Source organism: Sander vitreus, chromosome 5, assembly GCF_031162955.1.
Source record: "Sander vitreus isolate 19-12246 chromosome 5, sanVit1, whole genome shotgun sequence".
Classification (NCBI taxonomy): domain Eukaryota; kingdom Metazoa; phylum Chordata; class Actinopteri; order Perciformes; family Percidae; genus Sander; species Sander vitreus.
The window spans coordinates 15,187,405-15,211,703 of NC_135859.1; the positions used below are offsets into that span (position 1 = coordinate 15,187,405).

The 24,299-nt window shown below is 40.6% G+C and overlaps 2 protein-coding genes across 2 annotated transcripts; both read right to left on the reverse strand.

The window, feature by feature from the left end:
- Positions 1-20: 20 nt before the first annotated feature.
- Positions 21-2,170, reverse strand: LOC144518116 (uncharacterized). The gene has a single exon (XM_078250527.1). The coding sequence runs from the start codon at positions 1,982-1,984 to the stop codon at positions 98-100; it is 1,887 nt and encodes a 628-aa protein (XP_078106653.1). The 5' UTR covers positions 1,985-2,170; the 3' UTR covers positions 21-97.
- A 959-nt stretch (positions 2,171-3,129) lies between these two features.
- On the reverse strand, positions 3,130-23,816 carry LOC144517553 (uncharacterized). The gene is made up of 9 exons (XM_078249636.1): positions 23,808-23,816; positions 23,471-23,540; positions 18,315-18,698; positions 17,025-17,199; positions 16,745-16,872; positions 14,880-15,173; positions 10,868-12,142; positions 3,262-3,483; positions 3,130-3,167 (listed from the first exon to the last, which is right to left on the reverse strand). The coding sequence occupies exons 1-9, from the start codon at positions 23,814-23,816 to the stop codon at positions 3,130-3,132; spliced, it is 2,595 nt and encodes an 864-aa protein (XP_078105762.1).
- Between the last annotated feature and the right edge of the window lie 483 nt (positions 23,817-24,299).

A 24,299-nucleotide genomic window follows, 5' to 3' on the forward strand; every position in this document is an offset into this window, starting at 1 on the left:
TTTCGAAGTATCATTGGTTTCAGTTTCATGAGTTGCTGTCACTGATGGTGACTCTGTACTCAACAATGAAGAGACAGTAGTTGTTATGATTGACTCTTCAGTGAATTTCGTCAGTGTTTGCTTCAGAACTCTTTGAATCTGTGGTAATGAGGAGTGATGATGTATCAGCTTTCATGGTTGATTCACTGGATGAAGGAATGGACTCCACCATTGTAGTTTCACTACTAATAACTTTAGTGTCAGTGTCTGAAACAGCTGATGCTGTAACAGGAGATGTTGCTGTTGATGCCTCAGTGCTGTAGAGAGACGATTTAGCTGTGACAGAGGAGGTCTGAGTGAACATTTCTTGGGTTTGGTCACCCGAGCTCTCTTCATCTGTTGTTGGAAAAGTAGAACTTATCTCTGCTGTAGCTGGTAGTTTCTCTGTTTGACTTGTTACAGACTCTTGTGTTTCAGCTGACACTGAGGTCGGTTTCTCAGTACTGTAGAGTGATGAAGCTGTAATATCAGCTGGCTTTGAAGTAACACTTATTTCAGTCTCATGTGATGCTGTCACTAATGGAGTCTCAGTGCTAGACATTGAGGACAGAGTGGTTGCCAAAAGTAATGACTCTCCAGTGAAATCAACACTGCTGTCTCCAGATCTTTCACTGGTAGTGTGAAGGTCCATGGATGCTGTTTCAGGGCTCATGGTTGATCCACTGAATGAAGGACTGGACTCCACCATTGTAGGTTCACTGCTGGTAACATCATCCTCAATGCCTGGATCAATGGATGATGTAACTGAAGCCAAACGTGGAGACATTGTTATTGAGCCTGTGTGTGTCTCATCAGAGATTGGAGAAACCGATGGTTCTCTCGTAAGTGATGGCAGTTTTGTTTTATGTGTGTCAAGACTTTTTGTTGTTCTAGGTGACATTGCTGTTGGTGCATCAGTACTGTAGAGAGAAGATGTCCCTGTGACAGAAGAGGTAGAAGTGAACATGGGAGGGGTTTGGTCACCTGAGCCCTCTTCATCTGCTGGAGTGAAAATTGAACTTTGCTCTGACTTATCAGTAACAGGAGAGAGTGAGGACTTATCTGTCTGAGCTGTGAGAGCACTGTCTTGTTCCCCAACTGGAAGTGCTGTTGACTTCTCAGTGCTAAACAACGATGAACCTGTAGGACCTTGAGAATCTTTGCTGGACATCTCAGTAGTCTGCTCACTTAAGCTCTCTTCATCTGTTGTTGGGAAAGTAGAACTTGACTCTGGTGTTACTGATGCTTTCTCAGTCTGACTTGTGGTTACAGTCTCTTGTGTTTCACGTGACACTGATGTTGGTTTTTCAGTACTGTATAATGATGAAGCTGTAGTGACAGCTGTTTTCGAAGTATAACTTGTTTCAGTTTCATGCGATGCTGTTACTGATGGTGACTCTGTAATCAACAATGATGAGACAGTAGTTGCTGTGGTTGAACCATGAGCTGTTTCATATTGTGTTGTTCCAACAGCTGATTTTTCTGTTATGAGCATGGTAGCTGCATCACTAGCTCCTGTTGATGTGGTACCAGAAGGTTGGTCATCTGTAATTTGTTCAGCAATGCTAGGATGTAATGAACCTGTCTCCGTAATGACACTAACCTGGGTCACGGTTAGAGTTTGTATCTTTTTTGTGTCCTCAGTCACACTTGAGATTTCCACTGTTGAAGCTCCGGTTGAAAAAGACTCATCTGGTTTGATGATGCTGTTGACTGGAGAAGTAGCCACAGGTGAGGAAGTTTGATCTATTGAAGTATCCTCATCTTTGTCACCACTGGCAGTTTTCTCAGGTAGTTCCGTCATGAGTGATGCACTTTGTGTTGAGTACTGACTAAAATATCCTGTGAAAGAGGCCATTGTTGTTTTAATAATTTCAATAGCACTGTATAAGGGGGAACTAGTGGTTTTGGTGGATTTATGAGAGGGAGGAGTTGTTGTCTCATTTTGTTTCCACTCCTCGTGCATAGTGGTGGGTGTTGACGTTTTTTCCAACTCATCAGTGGCAGAAATTGATGTTTTATCTGTGCCTGCTGTTTCTACTATTTGCGATGTTACTTCACTCTCCCACGTAGCTTGATCCGTTGTATTTGTAGCACTTAAACTTGAAGATGATGTTGTCCCTGCTGAAGTATTTGATGGTGGGCCGGTTGTAAATAAGTGTACTGTTTGAACCCTTGAATCCACCTCCTGTATAGACATTGCATCAGTTGCAACTTTCTCATTAGGTGAGACGGAAGGCATTTGGCTGGCTGTAGTCCCTCCCTGACTTGTGACTGTAGCCTCTGAAGTTTTAGCCAGGATAGGTGCTGCAGATGCTGATGATTCAGTGCTGCCTACATCTATGGCCGGTGTTATCGCAGTCTTGGCTGTCTGCTCAGGAGAGGCAGAACTACTAGATACTGAAGGATCCATTGTGCTGAAGGGAAATTCTTTTGGGTTTTGGGTCTCTTTCTCTCCCTTCTCATCTTGAGTGGAGGTCTGTGAGTCACTAGTTGTTGATATTGGTGTTTTCCCATCAGCGTCATCAGAGGAGGGAGTGTATACTGTCTGTAACATAGACTGAGTGCTGTCTTCAGCAGCTGGAGTGGCAAATGTGCTCTTTGTGTCCTGTTTGGTGTCAACTTTATCGCTGGCTGTGTAAAGTTCAGTTGAAGAAGTAACAGATGGTTGGTCCTTAGCCTTCTCTGTCTGAGTCACTCCTGAGTCACTTTTAACATACGTGGGAGTCCTCCCTAACTCGTTGGCCTCTTCTTGTACAGATGTGGTCATGACAGAGGTGGTTTCCTCATGAGCCTTTATGGTTTGGGTCTCTTTAGTTGCTTTGGTGATCTGTAGCTCAGCTGGTGTTACTGTAAGAACAAAGTCAGCAGAGGTAGCTGTTACATCACTCATCCCCTCTGTGGCGTCTGTGGCAACTTCAATTTTGTGTGTCCTTTTCGATTCTGTGTCCTTTACTGTTGAGGCTGGAACAGAGGTTGTGTCTTTCTGTGTGTAGCCTTTTGTGGTCAGCTCATCTGCTTCAGGGAGTATGTGAGGAGGTGTTGATTCAACTAGTGGGTTTATGTCAGGGTCATTCTCATCAACATCAACATCTGGGATCTCTGTAGAGGTCAGTATTGCTGTCTGTTCTGTTGTTGATTCAGTGGAGCTATCAACAGGCAGATCAGTCCAACTATCATCAAACACTGTGGTTATTTCATCACTTGCTCCCAGAGTTGTCACATTTGTCAAAATCTGGGTACCTTTGGCTTCTTTTTCTTCTGGGGTCTGTGGCTCTAGTGTCAGCTCATGTTTACCATTTATAAAGCTAATAGTTGGAGTGATGGTTACCGCAGCTTGGGAGGAAAGGTCTGGGTCTCCACTTTGCAGGATGGGCTCACCATCTGCTATGGAGGGGGTGGGATGGTCAGGCACAACTGGTATGGCAGGAGACTCAGAATCTTGTGGATGTGGATCCTGGTCAACTGCAATGAAAATAAATGAACATAAGGGCAGATTGTGGCAATTTGATTGCAAAGCAACTGGAAATGTAGTTAATGGATAAAAAAATAAAACAACTTTACATTTTAGTTCCAGAAGTGGTAGGTATGACATTCTATTACAGATAGTCACACTATCACATACAACACACTTAAGAGGTGCTCTTTTAATTGTCAGTGGAAAAACACCAAATACATCACTGAGAAAGGAGACAAAGGAAAGGCTCCTTTAAAGATTAATTTTATGGGGTGACTATTAAAGACATTCACATTAAATTGAGTTTACTAGACATGGGGATTACCACTACATGACTTTGGTGGCTCTAGACTGTAACCACAGCTTTGTCAAGTCTATGAAAATACCTCTATGTCACCAAGGTTATCTCGGCTCGAGACAACATATTTTTAATGAAAAGAAAGACATGGACGTTTACCAGGCAGATAGGGTCTAACCAAAAAAAAGCATCAATTGATCGAGGGGTTCTGTTTCTAAACACTTGCGAAACAAAGTGTATCAACTACTTATGCTGCAGCTGCTAACGAGTCAATGGATTAAGAGAAAACTACAAGTAAAAGCTGAACTTGAATTTCTATGTGTTAAATTGTGATTTAGAATGAAAAAGCTATGGCTATCACTGTAACAAAGCATTCACATTTCTTTTAGTATTCTCACAAAATCCTTCTTCTAAAAACATTTCGAAATAAACAAACATTGCAAAACACTGCAAATAAATCTCTCTCCAGCATATTTGTGTCTGAACTTCATCCAAACCATAATTCAAAGATTTATATTTTAAATTGCTGTGAAAAATAAAATATTATCAAGAGGCCAGTTGAACATAGACATTGCCAAGTACGTAAAAAATGTTTTGATCTGTTGATTTACTAAAGGTACTATTAATATTATTTACAAGATAAATCACACAGTGGTAAAACGGCCCTGTCTTAACTGAAAATGGTTACCACATTTGAAACAGAAAATATGAATCGTAGTAAATCAGTATGCCAACAACATTTATGGCATATACACTATCATATGCAACTATTTCAGAACACATTCTTATGTTAAAATTTAAAACATGAACACCATACTGTATAATACAACCCAAAAAAACATCATCACAATCTACTGCTTAAATAGTAGTAGGAGAGTTGAATCAAAACAACTGTGTCCAATGCTTAATACAAATCATGACCTTCACAAAAGTAATATTTATAGTAGGACTATTAATTTGGATAATATTATATTGTAGAATTATTCATGTTATTGTGTCCACTCATTTCATATTATCTAATTAGAGTTCCAAAGACTAAGTGATTTCAGATGTCAGCAGCTGTCTGCTCTTGATTTTAAGTCTAACACAGAAGCAGAATATCATTCCCTTTTCAGCATGCAATGTTCCAATTTTATCATCCTCCACCTACGCTATGTTGCCTCAAATGGGTTTATGTATTTATATGAATAAAAAAAGATGTCTGGCTGGAAATAGTACAACTCCAAAAGATAGTTGCCCTACACGACTACACAAAACCCAAACATCAAGATATTAGATATTAGATTAGAGTGTTATATTACAGCTCAATTTAGGGAACTAATAGATGGCATTCATAACCTTTGAAACTAAGAAAAGGGTTTGAGGCCATGAAAAAAAAAGAATTACTGTAAGGAAAAAACCCTGATGACGCCCACTGAATGTCCACATGACATGTCTGTAGAAAGGGCCATGTCACATATGAAAACTGGCCCAAACAACAGCCCTTTATCTCTGGAAATCATCTTGATCCCTCTGACTAACTTGGCTATCCTCCCTACAAGAACAGACATTCCAGTTTTGTTTTGCATGCTCTTAATTAATAAAGAAAAGCCTTGACAGTGAGCCATAGCATCAAGTTTTCGACAAATCCGATAATATGCATAGGGCAGCTGGCAAAATTAACAGTTAATAGTTAATCCTAAAATTTGGTTTTGGAGTTTGGTCCTATTGCGCCTGAATTGTTTACCAGAGTTTACAAGCAAAGAGGAGGAAAAGATTATTTACAGTCAACAACATGAAATCCTTTGGTATACAAACTTTACTTTACGATCTCTCTCTCTCTCTCTCTCTCTCTCTCTCTCTCTCAATTCAATCCAATTCAATTCAATTAGCTTTATTGGCATGAATGTCACAAAAACAATATTGCCAAAGCATCACGCAAAATTTATACAAATACAAACTCAACAACCAAAATAACAATAATAACAATATACCAATGGTAATAATCAAATGAATATGAGACAAAGCTATTCAAGTAATAATAATAAAAAGTCTAAATGTGTTCAAGGCCTAACATGTATGTGTGTGTGTGTGTGTGTGTGTGTGTGTGTGTGTGTGTGTGTGTGTGTGTGTGTGTGTGTGTGTGCGTGTGTGTGTGTCCTCCTCTGGGAGCCCGCTTTGTGTAGCGACCCGTCTCTATAGCTAGGCTGTGTGCACTAAGTCTGTACACCATCAGAACTTTTCTTAACCTGATACTTTTAACAGTAATCAAGTAATCTGCCTATTTGTATTCTGTATTTAGGGCCAAATAACATTATAATTTACTTCGGTTTGGGCCTGGTCATGTTATGTCTCTCTCTCTCTCTCTCTCTCTGTTTCCCACAAATGGTGATTCAGAAAGATTATTGGTTGCAAACAAGAACACCTGCACCAGCTCAGCTCTGTAGAAAGACACCTGTTTAAAACCTAGGCCAGGCCTGGGAAATTAAGGCAATGGACCCACCTGACCCAACACACACACACACACACACACACACACACACACACACACACACACACACAGGTCGTTCCCTCTAGTCAGTTGGCTGTGCTGAAGTTACCAACGCCACATTAAACATGAATGACCGAATCGAAGCAGCCCACAGTAGCATTGGCCACCCTAGTCTTCATATAGGGGTTAGACACAAACATAGGACAAATAACTACCTCAGCTAGCAATCAGCTTCAAGTGGTTAATTATTAGCTTAGCTTAGCAAAAAAGACTAGAAACAGGAGGAACTGCTAGCATGGCTCTGCCTTAGCAAGCCTTGGTGGATTGAAAGTTTATTTCATAATATATCTTACAAACACTTGATATGTACGTGTCTTGAATTAATCAAAAATGCACAGGCACTGTTCAAATGACAATAACACTGACAGATATTGGGCAACACTAAATGTTCATTCATTGATATTATTCAGCAATGTGTTAGCATGCAGCATGCAGCAATTTGTTAGCATGCAGCATGCAGCAATTTGTTAGCATGCAGCAATTTGTTAGCATGCAGCAATTTTGTGTAGCAAACAGGCAACACACTTCTCCCATTGCCACAATATTTTCCACAAGCTTTTCCCACACAAACTGGGAGGGCAAAAGAGCCCTCGAGTCACATCACATGATAGCAGTAAAAGTAGCTATAATCACTCGCTTTGGTCAGGCAGCGTCCAGCTGTCCTCATACAGAGGGGAGGCTTTGTGTTAGCAATGACATCACCTCTTGAGGTAGTGTCCAATGTGTGTGGAAAAAAAGCATATACGCTCACTCAGGTAGACTGCCAACACAACACTGTTGTTGCCAGGCTGGCTGTCAGTAAGCCGGTGCATGCACACAGAAGGAGAGAAATACTGCAAATGCATGGTGATTTGCAGTACAAATACACACTATGCGCAAAGACACACAGACAGATTTTGTATCTCTTTCATATACAGTACTGTACGTGCAAACACAAACATACAAAATATTATGTAATGTATACTCTTGGCAACTAAACTGACCACACTGCATATACACATTGCTGAGTGTGTATAACCTGAAGTACAGATTACTGCTCTCCCAGGCACCTATACCACGAATCCAGACCAAATTCCAAAAACTGCCAAATGACCAATGTGTTCACTTGTGTCCTTTCCAATTCAACAGATCCCTCTGCTCTAACATGAGCTGCTCCTCAGGGACAAGGAATGAGTCACCATGGCAATTTTTGCAGCTCAGCTGGAGAGAAAATTAAATTACAAAATGATGCAGCTGCATTTGCATGTGAGATCATGTGCTGTTGACCTGAAAGTCATGGCCTAAATATTTATTTAAAAATTCTCAATTTGCTGTAACTAAATATCTTCAAGTCATGTCTACAATAACATAATTGACATAACTCAAATAGTAAGATTTTGTCATTCCTGTAGCACTACAAATATGAAGAAATACAGATTATATAATTAATTAAATTAAATTAAATAATTAATTATAATAAATCATAACAACCTTAGTGAATTATGTTTTATATTAAGTTTTGAAACTATATTTTATTCATGATAGGCAGTGGTGGAAGAAGTATTCCGATCCTTTACTCAAGTAAAAGTACTTGTAGTAATAACACACTGGAAAAATACTCTGTTACAATTAAAAGTCCTGCATTGAAAATATTACTTAAGTAAAAGTGTGTAAGTATCATCAGGAAAATGTACTTAAAGTATTAAAAGTAAAAGTACTCAATGCAGAAAAAAACTCACATTTTCGAAAGTGGAAATGAAACATTGTATTTCATAAACGTGTTTCGTGTGCAAAGATCTTAATGTGTAAAGTAACTAGTAACTAAAGCTGTCAGATTAATGTAGTGGAGTAAAAAGTACAATATTTCTCTCTGAAATGTAGTGGAGAGGAAGTAGAAAGTGGAATGAAAAGGAAACGCTCAAGTAAAGTGTAAGTACCTCAAATTTCTACTTAAGTACAGTACTTGAGTAAATGTACTTAGTTACATTCCACCACCGATGATATGATTCTGATCCCACTCTCTCTCTCTACTGCTATCTCTCGCCTCTCCCTCTCTCTTTCCCATCTTCTCTCGCTTGTCTATGTGACAATAATTATAAGGACAACTGCTCAGCTGGACTGACTGAGAAGGTCCTGAGGCTAAGCAGTCTTTCAGCAGTAGTCCACACTGAGAACACACACAAACATGAGCCTGAGGGAACCGGAAAACAAAACACTTCAACTTGGTTAATTGTAGAAGAACTTGCATGCAAGGAGTTGACTCACCATGCAAAAATGAGTACCAGTACACTGTAGAGTAACTGCTTGTGTATTACAGTAGATTACAATTACCACTAAATATTATAGTAATTTAGAGAGCAAGTCCCTGCACCTTAACTAAACATTGTTATTTAACAGTCTAAATTATCTAGGAATAATAGTAAAGTCCGGTAGGAAAAAAGAACAAGAGCAGTACTTGTTTTAAGCTGGTTGGGTTAAATAACAAAAATCCAATTGCTCAACAGCAGAGGCCCAAGACATTGTCTTTGATATGTTCACATTACATCAGTTTACTCCAACCAGAATACATTTCACTTGCAGTCAAAATCAAACTTTCTCTCTATTTCAGCACCCTGGACAGCACAGCTTCCTCAAACTCCCAGCTATTGTACAATGCAGCATAATGATAAAGAGTGCAAAAAGGCTATTCATGAGAAATATCAACGTCTCAACAAATCAGTGCATCAACTTGTAACAAATAGAAAAAACAAAACAGAGCAACAAATACAACAAATTTGTATCACCCTCCAGTATAATGGACACACACTATTTGAGGATAGACCAAATTGCAGAGCTCATTGAACTTGAGTAAATTACAGGCCAGCCTAAAACAATGCTTTAATGTGGAAAGCTATAACTATCTCCAAGAAGATTGTTTTCGTTCAATCAGGCCCTCCTCCAGTTGTTTACCATTTCATTGTTGTGGTAAATAAAGATCAAGTAATGTCCTATTTGCACAACCAAAAATCTGAACTACACTTAAAGGGACGCTATGCAGTTCTGCAAGGGTAGTTTTTCCGCTCAAAGGCGCTAGGGGGAGCGAGACGACCACCTTTCAACCTGAATAAAGTCATATAACCATTCCAATGACTCCGAAGCTGTTCAGTCAAAGGGGTACTTCACCGATTTAGCATTAAGCTTTTTATCAGTAGAAACACGGTAGTATTTTCGAATGACCGTGCTTCCCTCCATCATGTCCCCCTGAGACGAGAGATCTCTGTTTTGTGGGTCTGGAAAAAAATCTTCCGATGAAGGAAAACGACAATTTTTGCGTCATCGGAAGATTTTGTGCCCAGAGGTAATAGACTACAGCCAGCAGTAGGAGCTACTTCCGCATGTTTTCAACACGCCCATAGGGGGTTGGACTGTCGTCTTTACCCGAAGGTTACCGAAGTAAAATGAGTGTCAGCCATCTTGAAGCTTCGCTAACAGGGAGCTCCGTCTTTTTAGCAGAAAACTTTTACAACAATTATGTGCATTCAAACTACCACACATATCGGAGAATATGCAGGACACTTTATTACAGACGGAATACTCGACACACTACGCGAGCTTCGCCTGCTATGGACCAGCACCTCAGCCTGCGGTGTCGCCCGAGGAAAGGGACCTCGACAGCGGTGTGCAGGAGTGGAAAGCTAACGCTAGCCGGCCACCTGTTCCATCAATTCTGCTTGCAAGTGTCCGCTCATTAGACAACAAACTGGACTACATCTAACTTCAATGAAACTCCCAACGGGAGTTCAGAGACTGCTGTGTTTTTGTTGTTGTGGAAACATGGCTGAACAACAGTGTACCGGACTATCTAGCTACCAGGTCTGCTGCTCTGTCGCTGGGTAAGACTAGTGGAGGTGGGCTGTGTTAACATGGACTTGTGCAGAAATGGGTTGCTTGTATCCAACTAACTGCTAACTGCTGGTGGAGTTTGTGACTGTTAAATGCCGACCATTCTACATTCCACGCAAATTTACGGTGTTTATACTCGGTGTTTACAGCCCACCAAGCGCTAATGCTAGTATGCGTTAGCTGAACTTTACGGAGCCTATAATGTGTGTGTACTAAATGTAGCCTGTTTCGTATGTCGTTTTTATATAATGTCATTTTTATATATTTTAAATGTGTTACACCACTTGAGCCACGGTGAAATGTTGTTTCGTGTATATGGTTGAAATGACAATAAAACACACTTGAGTTGAACGTCTCATTGTCTGTCTGTAAACGGTAGGCGTGGCTTGGGAGTGGACTCTAAAGCAGTGAAGCAAGTGCATTCTGGGATTTGGTGTCTTTCATCCACATGAGCCAAAAACATTTTCTGGCTTTTCTCGGCCTAGAAGCCACCAATTTCTCTGTGAAATTTCTTTCACATTTCTACTACATAAGTGACCCAATTTAAAGATATATTCATCTTTCCAATGGTGAAATATCCCTTTAAGGTAAATTAAGCTAAACAAAACTGCATAGTTCCCCTTTAAATTAGAACCATTTGCCCTGAATTCAAAGTTGCCAAATGAAACTTTGAAAGATTAAATGAATTGTTGGTATGTCTTACCTGATACGTTCTGCATGGCAGTGGTCACTTGGACGGACTGTTCACCAGCGACCACTGTACCTGGAGTGGTGGTTGTGTCAGCCACAGCTGAAGCCACGTGAGCGGATGTAAAGAACTCGGCGCCCATCGCTGTTGCTGTGTTGTCCTCTGTCAAGGAGTCACTGCTGTGCTCTGGCACCTGAGTGGTGGACTCATCAAAGACATGTACACTTGTTGGCGATGTCACATCTTCAGCTGAGGTTCCAACATCTATGGGAGAGGTGATGGCTATCACGGCTGCAGATGTGCTCTCTTCCTTGTAGACGACAGCCAGTGTCTCTACATCCTGGGTTTGAGGTGTGGTTTGTGCCGCAGTGCTGGTAGTCTCTGGCTGTCCTGTGGTGGTGACCTCACTGCCAGGTTGGGTGTTACACATAAAGGTGGTGTCAGTGGGAACGGTTGTGGGGATTGTTGTTCCATCAATGATACTAGTGCTGTCGGATGGGCTGGATGAGAAGTCATCTTGGGGTGGCTGAGAAGGTGGCACTCCCTTTACATAAATATCAGTCTCAAGCTCATCAACATAGTCTGGGAATGGTGTTGTTGAATAAAGCCCAGTGGTTAAGGGTGATTCTGAGGGGCTGAACACTTCGTCGCTGGTCAGTTCAGTTGAATCTGTTGGAGTGTCGGTGAGGTCGGAGGTCATGGCTGTGGTGATCCCAGAATCCACAATTGTTTCCTCTGTCTTCCCCTCTGCAAACATGGGCTCTGTGCTGACAGAGGCGCCTGGTATGGGGACATCAGGTTGGATTGTGCTGATCTCAATTACCGACTGATCGTCAGGCTCCTCAAAGAGTTTAACCACTGACTCTGTGGTATCAGTGCTCTCTGTTGTGTGTTGGGGTTCTGAAAATGTGTCACCGCGGTGGGGAGCGGATTCCACATAGGTTACATTTTCACTTACAAAGTCATCAACATTAACGTCTGGTGCGGCCGTTACATCATCAACATCTTCATGTTCCTCTTTGATGGTGGGTCCAACTGTGGTGATTAACTCTTCTTCTTGGCCTGCTGGAGTGGAGCGAGGTGGAGTCATACTGGTAGAGAACATAAATGGAGGTTTTGTAGGAACTGCAGAATCTGGAGACTTGTCTGCCTCTGATACAGTTTCAGATGTTGGGCTTAGCGTCATGGTGCTACTCTCCAGTAAAGGGATGGAGGTGGGGGAGCTGATGGTGGTGGTTCCTACCACAGACATATCCACAAAGGAAGTCTGGTTGATCAACTTAGTCCTTCCTAAGAAACACACATAAGCACATAAATTAAAAAATCTAAAATGATTACAATAATCTGAAAGAATATAATTCCTTCAAATATAAAGCAGAATTGTTTAGAACACTTTAAGAATACCGACAACATGCCGAGGTGTGGAAAGATGCCAAGATTAACACAATCGCCTCATCTCACTTTGATCAAATGTTACACATGCGTGATGTGTAAAACAGATACAATTATTATATACTAATTGTTTTAAATCTTTTTAGAATGTAAATCAGGCAGTTTGTGAGACAAGCCTTACGAGTCAAATAGCAGTCAAAGAACAATATGCCACAGCTGCCACTTAACATTGAAGTATCCAGAGGTAAGTTTCCTAGAAACATGTGCAAAGGACTTCCTCTCTTAACTCCTAATGTTGTTTATAACCTGCATTAACATTAATTCGCACAATGTTCTCAAAGAAACAGTGGAATCAATGCTTTGTTATGGAACAAAGTTTTTATCTGCACTAGAATTGTTGGCAATTAATCTCAATTATCTTAAGGTATCAGTAAGGCCGGTGAGGTCATTTTCAAAGTGTTCTATTTTCTGTGAAAAACTAAGTGTACTCTGAATGTTTCTCTGAACATGTCCAGATCTGCCTGAAAAGATACACATTACTGTAACTGAGAAATTAAACAGGAAGGAATCTAGTGTTGTGGTTTGGTCCGAGTTGACCCTGACTATTTTTGTCCTCTCTTGTACATTGTGCACTGTCTCTCCTCCAACAATTTGAGTGTTTACTTGTGTTTTGTCCTGTCATTGAACAGCAGCACGTGAATGTGTTTCATCTCTCAGTTATGCTCACTAATTAACTTGTCTACTTGTTCTTAGGGTTTTATTAATGAGTTAATCCCTTAATTTACTTCTTTATGTTTGCTCCTTCCTCTCTGTCCTCACATGCTCTCTCATTTTCTCACACCCATAGAGAGAAACTTAGAAAGCTTTCCTCGCTGGTGCAGACAGATTGTGTAAAGCCAGCTGTTGACCATTACGTACTAGCCCTCTTTCTTCATGAAACTATCTCTGATGTAAGGTGTGAGACACACTTTTTCCCTAACAGGAAAATAGTGCCTGCTCTCAGAGAGTGCATTATCTCACTGATGCTGTTACTGAGGCCTTGTTTTCTCTGGGCCAATGCAGAGACCAATCAGAGACCAATTATCGCACTTTTCCCTCTGCACCAACCCTCTATTCTCCCTGTCTTTCTGTGTAGTCTGACTGACATAGGTTTACATAGTTTTCTGAAATATTACTGAGAGTGGAAAAGCAGGATACGATGGAGTGAGTCCAACCAAACAAGGGTACTTGAAAAGCACTTAGACGGGGCCGTAAATACAACAGGACTGAGAGAGCTGACATGGAATACACAGAGCAGGAGGTGAGGGTGGCCTGTTTGTGTGCCCTCTGAACTCCATGGGGACTTATCACCGCGAGAGCTAGCACAGCTCAGGCGCAGTAAATGGCCAGGCAGGGGACAGCTTATCTGTTCAACCTCTCATTTGTAAAGTTGGAAAGGCCAGGTCAGGGGTCACCGAGGATGACTGAATATAGAAGTCCAGCAGTAGCTTTGTCCATTATCCAAACGTCTGCTCTGATAAGTACAAGTGAGAATGACGGAGGGCAAACTCTGACAGCGGAAACAAGATGAGAAAGGCGAAAAAGGGAGTAAGATAGCAAGACTAAAAAGGCTGACAGGTGAGGTGTTAGTTACTTTTGCTGTTTCTCTAAATGGCAACTATCATCTGCCATTTGGTTTTACCCTGGGGATAGCGATTAGTTAAGAACACTCTTATTTTGAGGAGGGATTAGCATAGTTCTGCTAACTTCCAGTGAACCATGAAGTGTCTTCCTATGTTTAGTAATCACCATGGTTTGCACGAAGGAGTCGTTACCATGCATATCTAAATGGATCCTACAAGCAAGTCCACAGAAAGTGAATAACATTAACAGAATGCTCAGTTGATGAATTTCCACAACCAGCTTTATTTTGACTTTGTTATGAGTGGAATAACAATTAATAAATATGATATTATCTAATATAAAACATTTGGATATTTTGAACAGCAGCATCAACTGTTTTAGTTTGTTTCTCATCGCCAGTTAGGTTGTATAAGGATGAAGCTTAAGGAGCCTTGATTAGCCCAGCTGGAAGTAATAAAGATAAAAAACAGACAGACAGATAAGACAGATACTGACTGTTCACAAACTCTTGAGTTAATCCCCCCATTAGAAGAAGAACTGCCTTTACCAATGCTTTCTAAAGTAAATAGAGGCCACCACTATGATTTCACTCTCCTCTTGGCTAATTATTGTTGCCGGGAAACTAAAATGTGAGACAGTGAGGTCAACTCGAAACTGCAATCTGTAAGACTACTCTGACATGTAACATGCAATGCTCATAAGAAAAACATTCCTCCAGAACAATGGACAAAAGATGAGACAGGTTGTAAACATTTCAAAGTGTTGGTTTGGTTCAGATGTGGGACGTGGATGTGTGTACAGCAGTGCAAAGAAGCAGAAAATCAAAGGGTGGGGGAGCAGAGGCAAAGAGGAGATGAGATCATAGCCTCTCTCGTTTTTGACAGGGAATGGTCTGTCGCTTAACTCATTGTCTGTCACTGTCTAAACCAAAATATAAACATATACAACCCACCATGTGTAGGTAACACTTTATTTCATGACATAATATACTAGACCTTGTGAGTGAGTTTACCTTTGAAACAGTAAGCTCCGAGTTTCATAGTTGGTTCCGGGAAGCCGGTCTGGTTTCTGTAGCGGTACATGGTCCTGACGCCGAGCAGACCTCCCCCGCATTGCACTCTGGGTTCTGCAACAGGGTGTCGTGCACTGCCATCGGAGAGCCAGCCATAGTCACATCTGTCCAGACCATGTCGCCAGGCAGCATGAAGCTGGCCAGGGGTTGCCAGGAGAGCGTTCCTCTTCTTACACTCTGTACTGGCCTCCTCAAAAGTCATTTTATGGGTCACAGGAGCATAGTACACTTCACCTGAATGAAAGATAGCAAAATAAAAGTAATTAAAAAAATAAAAAGAGAGAGTGAGTGAACAAGATAACACCTTCTATGTTTCCTTCCTACATGTTGTTCTTGTAAGGGTTTATATCTTCAGAAAGGTCACTGCACTATGGCAATTATAAACATTTGTCTCTGCCTGCAGGGTAATATAAATTAAAGACTACAGAAGGGTGGGATCTTGATGGAAAACAAACAAAATTAGAGGAGAAGATGACTGACTGACTACATGTTTTTTTTTAGTTAGGCTTGGGTGTAACATTTCAAATATCCCATGATCATTTTATCCCATTGATTTACAATGGCATTGAGATTAGGAGATGCTTTCCACCCAGATGTCTGCAGATGTCTTCCCTCTTCAGATCAGATGAGAGACATGCAATACTCTACAAACAGTTACTTACAACAACCAAACTTCACTATTTATATGGTAATTTTATTGGACATTGTCTGCCCTTTAAAATATATTGCCATTCAACTTCAAAGCCCACCAAACCGCATCAGCCAAACATGTCTGTTTTCCAAGAACATATAAAAAGGGCAGAAAAATTACCTGGTATTAATTAACATTAATTTACTAATGAATACCCAGGCCATTGTGGTGTGTCCCCCCCTCCCCCTCTCAGCCATGTTTTAGGTAACTCTCTACTTCAAACTATCTAATGAAGGCAACATGCCAGACAAAAGATGTATTCTGGCAACTTTACATCACTAATCAATTAAACAAAGTAATTACTGTAACTCTTAGGTAGAGTGTTTTGATGTATGTGTGTGTAATGAATGAGAACACACCTAGTTGTCATGAATACAGCGAGGTCAAAGATGCATGTATAGTTTCTTGGAAGGGTTGTAGCGCTAATTGGAAGACGTATGTTCGTTCCCTGGCTGACACCATTGTATATATCTGATCATAACACTAATAATACACATATCACAAAACTGACTGATAGCTTCATACACAACTAAATGATTTGCAAATTGTGACAAAATAATAAAAAAAAAAATGATATGATATTCTGTAGCAGGGCTGCACAAATCCCTGATAAAAAGAGCAAGACAGATGTTAACGCTCATAAAACGCTCTGAGTGGAGTCAAGTCCATCAGCAGTAACAGGCTGAATAATGAACCGACAGACAAAGACTGTTGGCTGAGAAGTGAGGACTTCCCATAAGCAGTGCCAAAGACATTTTAAACCCCCATTATCACATTTTGGTTGCCGACTTTCCAAAAACCATTATGGTGAAGAATCAAATTATTAGAAGCTTCTCTCGAACCCTAAGCCCCTTTCTACAACATGTGAAATTGTTTTCCGCCAACAAAATATATAGGATTAGAGATAAGATAAGATCACACCTTCTCACGAATGCAGTATTTAAGAAATACGATCAAGTTTATTTCCACAGTGGTCTTATAAGTTGTAAAAATAATTTGCTTTGGCAATGTGCTCATTTGGAGGTTTTAATTTAATTCAGAGGGTGTGCTAATGCCTCTAAACGACACCTCATTGCTGGGAACTACAAAATCCTAATTTTGTGGCTTGACTCACCATCAAGTTTGTCTACGTAACAGTATACATCATAGGTGTCCGTGGGTTTCCTGGTCCCATATGACCTAACACCAGGTTTAGTCTGTAGGTTGCCAAAGCAGCCCTTCCTTGGCTTTGTAATTGGGTATCTGTACAGACAGAAAAACTAATTATAACACATAGGTCACATCATATTTCATTCAATTTTACATTACCTCCAAATACAATCAAAGTACATTATTGAATGACAGTGTTGTTTAAAAGAAATTACTTTATTGCAGAGTATTAAACTGCAGCTAACCTCACTGTCTGGTCAGCAATCCAGCCGGCATCACATTGATCGAAGCCATCTTCATAGGCTGATTTCAGTTGGTCATATGTAGCAATGGTTGCTCCAATGTTTTGGCAAGCTTGGACAGCCTTCTGGTAGTCCAAAGTGTACCTGCTCGTGCTTGCCCGGTAGTGAAACACAACACCTGCAAACAAATAGACGAAGAACATGATAACCCGAAGATAAAACGCCATGAGGTTTTGTATAGAAACATGAACATAGTGATCTGGAGTTCATCAGCATAATTTTAGTGCTATAAATTATGTCAAATGTCATATAAAGCACACACCATGGGTGAAATAATCGAGTCTCTCAGCTTCTTTGGAAAGAAGGAACTTTGCAATACACCAAGAGGATAAGCAACGTACTCTAAAGTTCACCACAAAGATACAAGATAACTGTAGCTGATGCCATGGCCCTGAAATCCCCATATTTGTGGACAGTAAACAGACGCAGAAGATATGATTGATAGACCTAATTAACATTGCAGATAGTTGGAGGAGAGGTTGTGCAGATTGTAAACCAGTGAAAACCAAAACTATCCCAGTATCCCCCCACCCCACCCATGTTTTCTACATCCCCAAAACATGAGTTATATCTACCAGAATACTTCTCGAGTGACACATAGAGTGCACATAATAACACTAGGTAAGGAACCCCCCCAAGGAGAATGCAGCACTATTGTTGTTGGATCATCATATACATAATTTAAACATGTGTAAATTTGAGGAGGGGTATTGGGGAATACTGTTATTACTCAGTAAATGCATGGTAACACCCACTGAGTGCCCCACCAAGACAAAAATCTCTACTGACAAGGTGGCACCCAAGAATACAGGGATGGATGAGGTAATGACATAGCTTTTGTTCTGCCAACATGATGAATAATGAATACCATCTATATTTGGGCTCTAATGGTGTATTAGATTGATGGCTGAACAATGGAATTAAAACATTGCAGTATTTGAATGGACAGGGACCCAAAGTCTCATCTTTTTTAAGAGGGCATCGCCTCTAAAAAAAGAACTGCAAACTGTGGTTACTCTGTGTAACTACTGGGTAGCTGCTGCTATCAAAGTAAATACTGTAGAAGGGCGTCCATAGTTTTCTCATATCGTTTACATTTCTATCACCACTTGCATTGCATTTCACTATTATTAAACCCTTGCAGCAACCCCCCCTCTACAGTGAGAGAGTAACTTGGGGAAACAATTTTAGAATCTTTTGTATGATGTGGGAAGGATATCATGAATATCTTACCATTGACATCAAGGTTTACTGTATCCTGGGTGTCCTCAATTCCATACATGACCTCACACCGATAAGTGCCCGCATCACTGGCACGCAGCTTGACCATTGTCAATGAGGCGTCACCCACATCCTCAGGGTGACTGGGCACTGATACACGGTTCCTGTAGCTGGAGCCTATTTTGATGACTCCATTTTGTGCCACCAGCACTGTGGATACCACTTCTCCTTCTATTTTGGTCCATTTGATTCGTAAGTAATCTCTGCTATAAATAGCGGTTCCATTGGGACTGATCACTGGTGCTGAGGTTGGGATGGTGGAGAAGAAGCAGGGAAGATTTACCTTCCCTGAGAGGGACCCAGTGACTGGTCTAATGATCGATAATGTGTTGGAGGCTGAAAGGCAAAAAGCAACGCATTTTCAAATCATATAAATGTATTTAATACTGTATTGTTTCTTTTTTTTGCCACTCTTTGTTTTCTTTTTTTTTTTTCTTCCCTACAAATACATGTCTCTACTGTTTACTCTCATTCTAACCATAGACACTATAAACTGCCCAAATCATTTACATTGATGGGGTGTGACAACTAAACCCAGCCTAATAAAAGAAAACATGCATCAAGGCTTGAAAATGGTTCTTGGAAAGTCAAACCTCATCCTTAAAATGTTGGGTGTGGGAACACATTCAACACTGACTGCAGTGTATGTACAGCATGTTTGTATGCAGTTAGAGATAATTGGTTAAACAGTGGAGTCATGGCTGCATTACTTTATGTTAGGCCACTGCTGAGTTCTGTGCATGTTAGTTCTCCTTCTCAAATAATCCCTCCGATAGGCCTACATGATGCTGACAGGTAAACCCACATAAAAAGATGAAGAGTGAAAAGTGAAATATGTCATCAGTGTGCTGCACACTGGACAATATTATGTATCTCCCTTTTCATGACCTCCTACTCTATTCTCAGCTGAACACTTGCTGCTCATGTTGCACACCTACATTGCCGCTCTGGGTTAAGGATATTTCATGTAATCCCACATCTTGAATATACTGTAGATAGATATTCCCATGAGGGAGATTTGTTTTCACAGTCTGGGGTTGGTAGGGGGTCACAAGGAACAATGTGGGGAATGCTGTGGAAACAGTGGTGGGACAGCCCCCGAGGCATGTGTGTGTGTGTGTGTGTGTGTGTGTGTGTGTGTGTGTGTGTGTGTGTGTGTGTGTGTGTGTGTGTGTGTGTGTGTGTGTGTGTGTGTGTGTGTGTGTGCTTTACATAGGGCCTTATTAGGATAAGGGGTGAAACCAGCTGTTATTTCCAGACTGGGAGCCGAGTGTAATTGAAGGTGTCCATCCATAGGGAGCCAGGAAAGCCAGGGGGGGGCCAGGGGGACCCAAGATGTAAACCACATTGCCCATCACTGTCACCTTCACCATTGAGTAAAGTCTTGCAGGTTTTACAAGAAGACTGAAGGGGGCTTATCACGACCTGCTACTTTAAGAACAGAGTGAAACTTTAATGCTGTGAGGTACCGCTGACACATCAGTCAGTTTTCTGCAGATAAGCTAAAGAGTATAGACGCCAGCTAAATGTGACCATGTCAAATGACTTTACGTTTAGTGAAACTCACGGAGGTGGACCGAGGAAGAGAAGGAGTAAGCGGAAGGGAGGGACGGAGGAAGATAAAGAAATAAAAGAGGTGGGGGGAGATTTGGGAATAAGGAGAGAGGATGAGAGGGAGGGAGGGAGGAGAAGCATTTACTTATTCAAAACATACCTGTTGCAGTTGCAGCTTCACAGAGACAATATAACCCCAGGATATACTTTATATATGGTATCATCTGTTGAAAAAAAAAAAATAAACAAATATGCATTAGGAAACAACTTATACAAGGTCTTTAGGTTTTAGTTCTTTTAGTTTGTTTTAGTGCATCAACATGTTCCATATGAGACATGTGTTTGGTGAGTTATAATAGAAATGTCTGCTTAAGATATTTTTTGTCCTGGGCTTCAGAAGAATTGGTGAACATGTACAGTATATTCCTTACATAAAAATTAAAGAAATATGAAATGTCCAGACATTAGTGGAGCCTAAAAATTTTTTTTTAACAAATGAATACTCACCCTACATGATCTAAACTTCCACCAATATAAATAAACTTTCATAATGCATTTGACGCTTTAAAAAGCCCATAGAAACAAGGCACATCACATTTATCTGACACATCACGCTAGCAGAATACTTTTATTTGTTCCTTAGAATTAGGCAACGGTAAAGCTTCCGTGGGGTCGAACTGCAGGGCTTTGGGAGCAGGACAGGAGCAGTGGACCACCTGTCCTTATATTTCCACCCCACACAAGTGGCGGGTCGCAGTGGGAGCTGCAAACTGTTATACTCTATAAAAACGAGACACTCACACTATACAATGACAACTGGCAAAGACCATCATCTAAAATATTTCAGGGCGGGTATCGTCTATGATTACGTAAACGGACCCACCCTAATGGACACTAAATTAATTGAGACTTTGGGGAAACAATAAAAGAAATAGGTCGAGGTTTTAACGATTTATGTAAAAAAAAAAAAAAAAAAAGTTGAACGATGTGCGTGAATTACAGACGCAGAAGGTTTTCTAGAAAATAGAAAAAAAAGTAATTCAAAGAAACATCAGCACTTAAAGGTCAAACGGGGGTAGAATAGTTTTTTTTTGGAACAGTGGTCCTCTATGTGCAGCTCGGAGATGCTCCCCGCTATGAAACAACAAGATCTGCTCCTGGGAGCTGAAATACTGATACTGCCATCCAGTAAGGAGCTGATTGAAACTTTGACCTTAATTTCCTTCGGGATATATAAAGTATCTCTATCTATCTATCTATCTATCTATCTATCTATTTACTTCTGTTTTGGTGCCGTTTCTTTGATTTTTTTTCTTTCTTTTCACAGAAACACCTGCTGCTTGTTCAGCAGAAATAGGAATAGCATGGTATTAATTATTTTTATTTTAAAATTGTAAATGAAATGAAGTTAACTATGAAACTTCAATCCGCAGGGCTGACTTTGGCACTTCACTTGCCTCACTCAGCGGCGGGACACACCAGTGTAGGTTATCTAAGGACAACGCGGCATCACTGAGGGCGTCATGTCAAACAATTTGTAGACTGAGAAGTTAACTGAAATATATTTATTTGTTTTATTTGTCAAACATTTGCTCCATATCATAATAAAATGTTAAGTATCAAGAAAACAGTAGGCTAAGCCAGCAATGCATTAATTGCGAGCAGTATTCATATTTCATTCAACAGAAGAAAAACTTACGTTTAAAGTTGTTTTATTCCATAAAATAAACAAATATCGATATACTGTCCTTAAATCCAGTTAGTCCCAGTGCGTAACATGGGTGCGTAAAAAGTGCCCAAATATGTCCACTCCAAATCGGCGCAACAGCACTTGTCTCCCCGGTGCGCTTTTCTTTTCTCCCTGATGCTCCAGAGTTGCAGAGTCCCACTCTGAGTTCTGAACGAAGCGACAGAAAGCGTTAAATGCTGGCAAGCAACAATTACAATTTTGCCTAACACACACTGTTATTTCGTCAGTGTCAGAGAGGAGGGGCAGTGTCCATCTGAAAAGTGAATGAGACACCTTCGGGAGGCGGGAAAAAAACTAATTTGGCCCTGTGACCGAGAGGGGCATTCTCACCCAATCGGACTGCTCCGAAATCATGTGGATCATTTGTTCAGGTCACACATCTGTCGTTTTACTGTGAGTGCATCTTCACTTTAGACAAGTTCCAAACCTGATGTTTTCATATATCAAATGAGAAATTAATTATGCCAACCCCAAACCTTTATTATAAGTAGCTACGTCATGTTTCTATCGTTTGCTGGATATAAACAACAACCTTTGATGTTGATGCTCTCTGTGTGTGAAGCGCACCCGTCATATCCAAGGGTGCGCAATGGAAACAGGGTAGTGCAGACATGTCTCTGGTTGAATTTGAGTCACAACCTACTGTTTGTTCCAACAACACATTTCTGTCAATATAAGTGAGTTGAGTTCTTCCCATCCACCCTATTGAGCCCATTTAGACAGTTTTTTGAGTCGCAGATCTCTTGTCTGATTTCGAAAACACATTTTATCAATACAGTTCGCCTTAAGAAAAAGTTCTTTAACTATAGACACACGTTCTAATTGGAATGTGGTTGTGTGTTTGGAAAAAAAAAGAGTACATTTACAAAAATGGATCATCTCAAATGGACTACCTGACTGGGGAGACGGCAAACAGTGGTTAACTTTGTGCTTGGCTTTTCCACACGGGGGAGAGAATGAACCACAGTTTATCTACTCTTGCCTAATAATCGACACGATTGGCTACTGCTAGAAAGGTAGGAGGTCTTAGCTTAGCCGTGTGTGTGTGTGTGTGTGTGTGTGTGTGTGTGTGTGTGTGTGTGTGTGTGTGTGTGTGTGTGTGTGTGTGCAATTTAAAAATGTCTGATATAGAGTTGGACTGAACCTAAAGTTCCTTAGGGTGACAAAAATCCAACATGTAAAAAAAAATCTGTTATAAAACGAGAATGGTGTGTTCATTGCAAACCTACACAATGCTTATGTATCATGTTTGTTGTTTTTTTTTAGCTGTGTGCAATTTTGCTATCATTTTTGATTTACACTTACACATTCGAGAGTAACTGCAGAGCAAAAGGCACCTGCAACTTATCAAGGTGCATGAATCTTGTCCAGTGTATAAACAAATCAACATTTATCTCAGCTTAGATCATTTTATGATGATATACATACTTGACATAGGAGCCGGTTTTCTTTCAACAGTTCAAAATAATGAATGACATCAGCAGAAGGTTACAGAAAGGTATCCTGTTTATATTGTTCGTAAATCAATGACAGCCTAAGAGACATACAGGCTTCTGCATGTGAATCCAACTGATGGATGGGTCTGGATGCTGGATGATCTAGTGGAGTGGACTAATTGTTCACAATCATGGTGTTGCCTTCTGAAGGTGCTCATACCAGCTGAGAGCCAGAGCAGAGGTGATAAGCCTCTCACATAGAAGATTGCCCTTGAAGCCCGAAGGCCTTGTAAAAAGTCGTACGAGCCTTTTCCATACCTTTGTGCACTGTAATCATCTCAGGGCTCCGCACCAGTTATCCACAGTACATCTCTCCTTTACAAGGCTGGACTCGTCTGGACAGCCAGACTCTGAGAAAAAGAGGAGACCAGAGAAGCACTGGTGAGACAGAACGGGAAAGCTGGAGTTAACAGCTTGTCAATTTTGACAAATTTCCTTTCACATGTAGAGTACAACCTGCCACTACTGACAAAGACAGATTGCATTCTGATGTCAAAGTTCAAGGAAACAGGTTTCATACTTTAACCAAAGAACTTGACAAAGAGCTCAAACTGACCTGATTCTAGGTAGAATTTGTTAACGACTACTCAGTTTTAGTTTATAGTTACAGGATTTTTTTATGATTTTACTAGTTCACCTTCTCACTTGAGTCATCGTTAAGTTAAAAGTTGCAAGTCACACACTACCGTGTAAAACGTCTCTATGTGTAACCGTGGAACTCCTGTTGCCTTTCAGTACCCATAAATCAATGAGTCAAAGAGCCAATCAAAGAGTGTTTGATCCTGGTGATCTGCTGTGAGGGCCCCAAGATGACCCACATATCATATAACCTATAAAGGTGGTCTACCTCCGGCCCCATACCGCATAAAAGGGGCGTTAAATTTCTCTGACCTCAAGGGTTTAGTCCTACCGAAACTCACAATTTTGAAGGCCAAAGCTGCTCTGATTTGAATGTGTTTTGATAACATGCTGTGCAGTTTCCATCTAGATCAGGATTTTTCTGATTTTGTAAAAAGAAATCATCTATCTATATATCTAAAGACAAATAGAAGAAATCTGGAATCACTGTGAAGTCACCTGAAATGTTTGCGCCTGTAGAAATAAACTAAATGAATTAATAGCAGTGTGAAACAAGAT

Excerpts from the sequence above, each read along its gene's own strand:
- LOC144517553 (XM_078249636.1), bottom strand. Across the intron at positions 18,699-23,470 it reads CAGCCTTGTAAAGGAGAGAT|CCTCCAACACATTATCGATC; the intron begins GTACTGTGGATA and ends TTTGCCTTTCAG. Across the intron at positions 3,484-10,867 it reads TGCCATGCAGAACGTATCAG|TTGACCAGGATCCACATCCA; the intron begins GTAAGACATACC and ends TTTTCATTGCAG.
- LOC144518116 (XM_078250527.1), bottom strand. The coding sequence starts at position 1,984 with ATGCACGAGGAGTGGAAACAAAATGAGACAACAACTCCTCCCTCTCAT.